This window comes from Microchirus variegatus (assembly GCF_963457635.1).
Source record: "Microchirus variegatus genome assembly, chromosome: 17".
NCBI lineage: Eukaryota > Metazoa > Chordata > Actinopteri > Pleuronectiformes > Soleidae > Microchirus > Microchirus variegatus.
In genome coordinates this window covers 20,169,592-20,175,591 of record NC_139818.1, presented here as the reverse complement: position 1 = coordinate 20,175,591, position 6,000 = coordinate 20,169,592, and the positions used below count along the sequence as shown (strand labels likewise).

At 47.6% G+C, this 6,000-nt stretch overlaps 1 protein-coding gene across 2 annotated transcripts in view; it reads right to left on the bottom strand.

The window, feature by feature from the left end:
* Positions 1–587: 587 nt before the first annotated feature.
* raraa (retinoic acid receptor, alpha a) overlaps positions 588–6,000 on the bottom strand; it is a gene marked incomplete at its 5' end in the record, with an annotated part of 99,544 nt that continues 94,131 nt past the window's right edge. For both annotated transcript variants that reach the window (XM_083903401.1, XM_083903400.1), the window contains 5 exons: positions 588–855; positions 1,595–1,753; positions 1,914–2,118; positions 2,211–2,387; positions 2,496–2,656. In XM_083903401.1, the coding sequence (XP_083759527.1) occupies positions 659–855; positions 1,595–1,753; positions 1,914–2,118; positions 2,211–2,387; positions 2,496–2,656 (899 nt within the window). In that variant the 3' untranslated portion in view covers positions 588–658. The remainder of the gene's footprint in view (positions 856–1,594; positions 1,754–1,913; positions 2,119–2,210; positions 2,388–2,495; positions 2,657–6,000) is intronic.

Below are 6,000 nucleotides of genomic sequence, written 5' to 3'. Positions count from 1 at the left end.
AAAAAAAAAAAAAAACGAGAGAAAAGACCCAGAGTCTTTGAGGAGGAGGATCTCTCTTGCACGTCTTGAGTACAACAAAAAACAAAATGAAGAAGAAAAAAAGTGTCTGGTGTTTGTTTGTCAAATCAGTCTGTATGCATTGTCCATATATTTGTCCCACGGTGCCCCACGGTGTCCCCCCCCCCCCCCCCCCCGCCGCCGCCTCTGTCCCGTCTCTGCTTCATCCAGGATTCCATCATCATCAGTCTGGAGAGGGGGAGGAGCAGCGATGAAGAGTGGAGAAGGAGAAGGACTCCATCAGCAGTGTTTACGGTGCGGTCTCTCGGAGGCGTCCCCAACCACCACCACCCCCCCCCCCTCTCCCGCTGCCTGAGCCGGCCTCACCTCCCCCCTCGAGTCAGGACAGTGCTCCAGAGTGAGGGAAAGCAGATCAGGAGGTGGGGGGAATTGGGTGTCATAGGAGAGGAGGAGGAGGTCGGCGGCTCCGCCAGTGTCTCCCTGTTTTGCTCAGCAGTCCGAGGTCAAGGCCTCCCTCCTTCGCTCCTCCTCGGCGTCGTCGTCTTCGGAAAAAAGACGTCGAAAGGAGGAGGAGGAGACGGAGCAATTCGCGAGGGAAAATAAAAAAAAAGTGAGCTGTTGCCGCCGCCGCTGCTGCTACTCATGGCGATTGCGTGGCTGGACTGCTTTGGGCCGAGCTGGGCGACAGGCTGGGGCTGCAGCTGCCCGGCGGGGCGCCGCTCGGCCGGCCGCCCGCCGCGCCGCTTTCCAGACCCTCCGAGTTCTCCAGCATCTCCTGGATGAGAGGGGGCATGGAGCCAGGGATCTCCATCTTCAGGGTGATGACGCGCTCGGCTCCTGCATGAAAAAAAGGGACATGAAAATGTGAGCTAACGTGTTTTAGGGCATTTTCACATCATACACTAACGTTCAAAAGTTTGCGGTCACTTAGAAATTTCCTTATTTTTGAAGGAAAAGCACTTTTTTTTTTCAATGAATATTACATTAAATACACTCTATACATTGTTCATGTGGTAAACGACTATTCTAGCTGCAAACGTCTGTTTTTTAATGGATTATTGTTGTTATATTATTTTTTGTTATTGTTATCTTGTTGTTGTACGGCGACCTTGAGTGTCTTGAAAGGCGCCTCAAAATATAATGCATTATTATTATATTATTAATATTATTATTATTATTAATAATATTATTATTATTATTATTATTATTAATAATAATAATAATAATAATAATATGTACATAGGTGTATAGAGGCCCATTTCCAGTGTTCTAATGGACAAAACTAATACATTGTGTTTGCTAATCACGTTAGAAGACTATTGGATGATTAGAAAACCCTTAAAAACCCTTGTGCAATGATGCTAGCACAGCTGAAAACAGTTTTGCTGGTTCTTTTCTATTCATTTTGCAACTCTTTTGAGGAATAAAAGTGTGACTTTTTAATGGAAAAACACCAAAAAATTGTATAGGTGACCCCAAACTTTTGAACGGTACTGTATATTGAGATGTTTAAAAAGTTGAACAACTGGATGATGAGTTAGAGATAAACCACTGGCGAGCAGTGTGGACCACCGACCTTTAGCACTGATGCTCCTCAGATCGGTGATCTTCATCAGCATCTTGGGGAACATGTGCGGTTTGTGCGGCCTCCTCTTCCGTACGTAGATTTTCAGCGCCTCCAGAAGAGGCTCCTGCAGAACGTCCACCTTCTCCGCCTGTTCCAAGTCCTGGCGATCTGTGAACACGGGAAACATGTCAGTGGTCCTGCGCCGCAATGACCCCAGTGGGCCACTAGGTGGCGGTCAAAGACTGTTGTCTCATTTCAGAGGGGTGACTCTCAGTCCTGATTTTTACAGGAGTATTTACACTATATGTGCTCTATTTTTTGTCATTACCTCCACACAGCAAACAGATGGCGCTAAGCAGCCCCGTCTCTGCGTCGTCCATCTCCAGAGGAAGGAGTTGGTTGGCAAAGGCGAAAACCAGGTCTGTGAGGGGACCGAAGCCCGCGTTGTGCATCTGGGTTCGGTTTAGCGTGAGTCCGTCCGAGAACGTCATGGTGTCTTGCTCCGGCGTGTAGCGCGTACAGATCCGCAGTATCTGTGGACACACATGGACGAGTTTAGCATTTACCAGGCTAGCAATCCGGAAATGTGCGAGTTTCGTGGAGTTTTCGTGGCCGTCGTTCTCACCAGGATGTCGAGACAAGCCGCTTTGAGGAGAGTGATCTGGTCAGCGATGGTGAGCGTCGTGAAGCCGGGCAGCTGCTTGGCAAACTCCACCGTCTTTATGATGCACTTGGTGGAAAGTTCGCTGAATTTGTCCCACAGGTCTACGTCCAAGGACACGCGTCGCTCTGAGCTGTTAGTCTGTAGAGACGTGGGGAAGAGGTGGAAAATGTTTTTTAGTACGGTAAATCGACGTGATAACAAAAAGGAAACGGAGGCTCGGAGTGAGATTTTTTTCGTTCTACTGACCGTAGTGTATTTGCCCAGCTGGCAGAGAGAGGGGAACGTTTCCTTGTGGGCCTTGCGAACGTTGTCTATCATCTGCTCGGTGTCCGGACTCAGGACGTAGCTCTCCGTGCACTCCTGCTTCTTCTCGTCCTTTTTCTTCTTGTTCCGGTCGTTCCTCACTGCTACAGGGACACAGGCAGAACGACGGGCGTGAGCGTCGTGGTCAAACTTCTAACAATCTAAACGAGCGCAGGGCATGTTATCGCGACGCGTTTCCACGACGACTGACTGGGAAAAAGCCACGCGCGACGTCATGTTTTTACGTGCCGCGGCAGCGGAGTCCGGGCACCGTTTACCAGTTAGCTCCGTTAGCTCCTTTAGCGGCGTTAGCGCGCCTAAACGAAAAAGAGTAGCGCTTCAAAAAACTAGCGTACCGCTCTACTGCAACACTCTACCCGCGAGTGTTTAATTGGTTTTAAAAATCTGTGTTAAAATAGGTCTATGCTGCGTGAAGGCGTGCGTTGACCATAAACTACATTTCCCACAATGCATGGCGATTGCGTTACCCGTCAAAGTGACGGCACCGCCACGAGAGTGTATCGCAATGTATCATTGTATATGCATCGTGCGACGAGTGAAATGAGTATTAAATACAGAAAGCAATATGTAACGGATTAGTTACCTTTTTACATTATATTTGGTTACATTTAGTCACATTTATTCTGTATGACAGTTACATTCTGGCCCTTTGAGGGTAACCGTTATGCTGATGTGGCCCTCAGTGAAAATGAGTTCGACACCACTGCTTTAGAGACTCATTTTAAAGGTCACATAGAGTGGTCCTGTTGCACATATATGTTAGTTATGGAGGTCTACTTACATATATTAACTTGTTTTTATGGTCAAAAACCTCCTAGTTGCTGTGAACTAGCCGATAGAAATCCTCTTTTCTGACTGTGTTTTTCTGCTACGAGATTTCAGAGTGAACTTTCACCCCCAGAAGACAGAGTCTTGTGATTGGCCAGTACTATCCAGCACATCCGTTCTCAGAAGTGCAGCGCCCTCCTCTGGAACGGCGGATGCACTGCTCCTCTTTATCAAAACATTGTTTTAACAGTGTTTAAAAATAGCTTCATCACGACTCCCCGCCGCAGTCCCTTTTATGACTTTAAACCGGAGTCAGACCCAGAGTCAGAAGACACTGTTGCTCGTGAAACACCTCCACAACGGACGTTATTCTTCTTCTGCGGTTCAATGTACGCAACCGGATGTGCCCGGACTAGTGCCCGGAGCAGGACGATCGGTTGTTCAGGAGAACCGCTGTTTACGTAACTATTACGGGATTTTCAGTGATCTCGTTGAGCCCTGAGATTACAATAAAACACAATGTTCTCAGCAATGGCTGAACTGTTTGTTTCGAACCGTCAGGGCTTCATAAACAAGGTAATGACGCAGATACACACCAAAAAAACAGCGTTAATAGGAACTTCCGGTCTAGTTCCGCTTTAAACAAAGAGCAGTCGACGCTGTATCTCAGGTTCAAACTGAATCGGATCTGATTTAGTTTTACGACCGTTGCCTGGAAGTGTGTCGCGAGCCACAATCGGGATACTATAATGTCGGACATTAGCGCCACCTGACACCACCTCCAGGAGAACTGAGATCGCGATCAAAGGCAGAGTCATCAGCGGGAAAGATGTTCCGTCTGTGGCAAACAGCAGCAGAGCACAGCTTCACTTCTTTTATCTAATGGTAGAAGATAAATGTGGTGAGACAGCTCTGGTAATGGAGGGAGGAGGAGGGGGGGCGGGGGGGGGGGGGGGAACCTTGAAATAATCCAGTGTCGTTTCCCTCTGGGCAATCTCGCTGAGAATAGTCTCCTCACCCCAAATGACAAAAAACACTAGGCGGGGGTGTTTAGCATTGGAATCCCATTACAGGGCTCGATTCATTTCTCCCCAGCTCGTCCACACTGGGGTGCAGTTTAGATATGACTTGCTTGTGTATGCATGTGTTGAGGGTGGAGGTGGGCTGGGTGTGTGCGACTTGATAAATAGTGGTGGGGGATGAAGCTATCCATAAGGCTGACAAATTGCCACAGCTTTCATTAGGGGTCCCGGCTAATCTAATAACATAATATGACAAATATCCTGCCTCTAATGGTTTTAAAAGGGCTCGGCTGCTCAGCTCACACAGGGGAAAAAAAACAACCTTCCAGCTCTCTGTGTGTGTGTGTGTGTGTGTGTCGCACATATCTCCCCGATCTTGGGTATACAACACACTCCTTGTTATACTTTATTTGTTAGATTTCCCCCCCCTAGTGCAAGCCATACCTCCTTTTTAAAAAAAAACAAACAATATTGCCTTTACGTTAAACCCCCCTCTCGTAAAATCATCTATGTCATTTTTTCCCCATCTCAGCCTCCCCTCGGGGGGGTTTTCCACCCGGCAGCAGCTGACCTGAGATCACATTTTCCTCGTCTTAATCCTAACCTTGACCATTAAGGGCCAGAGCGCTCAGGCTGATGGGAGATCACCGTCTGTGACAGGGGGGGGGCCCTGCTGGCCCGGGGCCAGGCAGGGATGCTCTGCTCAGAGCCGCTGCTCGTTCATCAGCCCACGGACAGGCCTCCCTGCCTGGGAGAACATAAGAAGAGGGGGAGGAAGCCTGGAAGTCTGATGCTGCAACTATGTTATTGCTAAGCACCGTTTCCCCCCAAAACAAGAGAGCGAGAGGACCCTCGCTGTGCAGATACGGCCGCGCTAATGCACCGTTTTCCAGGCGTCTTTAGTGCGACTCGAGCGACGACGGGGCCCCTCGAACAGCCGTAAACACAACACCACATGTGGATGTTCGGCGCAGCAGAGCAGTAAAGTGAGACTCGGAGTGATGAATCAGAAACAAGCGTGTTAGTTACAGCGGCAGCTTAGCGCTTAGGAAAATCTAATCAAATCGTCCAACTCAAACCAGACTTTTAAAAAACGTGTAGACGAACAAGTCCAACTGATATTTTAAGAACATTTCTTGGAGTCGCAGATAAAGCAAACTCAGAGTTTGATTACATTTGCCTGAATGTGATCGAGTTAACTCAAATAAAAGAAGACGGTGGTTCACGGAAGACGACGACAGTGAGGCAAACGTGACTGACAAGGAGACACAACTCAAAGAATGTTCTTGGATACATGATACATGGTCCACGATATACCAATAATATCACGATACGACGATTCTGTGATATATTTTGCAATAAGACAATCACAAAGCGTTAGATCACGATATCTGTCGAACTGAAGAAATCAAAACCTGGACGGAGCATCTCTTAACGTAGCTTTCTCCGCCATTATTCCGCCGTAAGCTAGCGCTGAAACAATTACTCGATTATGATTCGATTACGGAAATAAATCGGCAACTATTTTGACCATCGATTCATCGGTTTGAGTGTTTTTTTTTTTAAGGAATTAAAACAAGTTTCCAGATTTTTCTGCTTCTTAAATCGGAATATTTTCTGGTTTCGTTGCTCCCTAC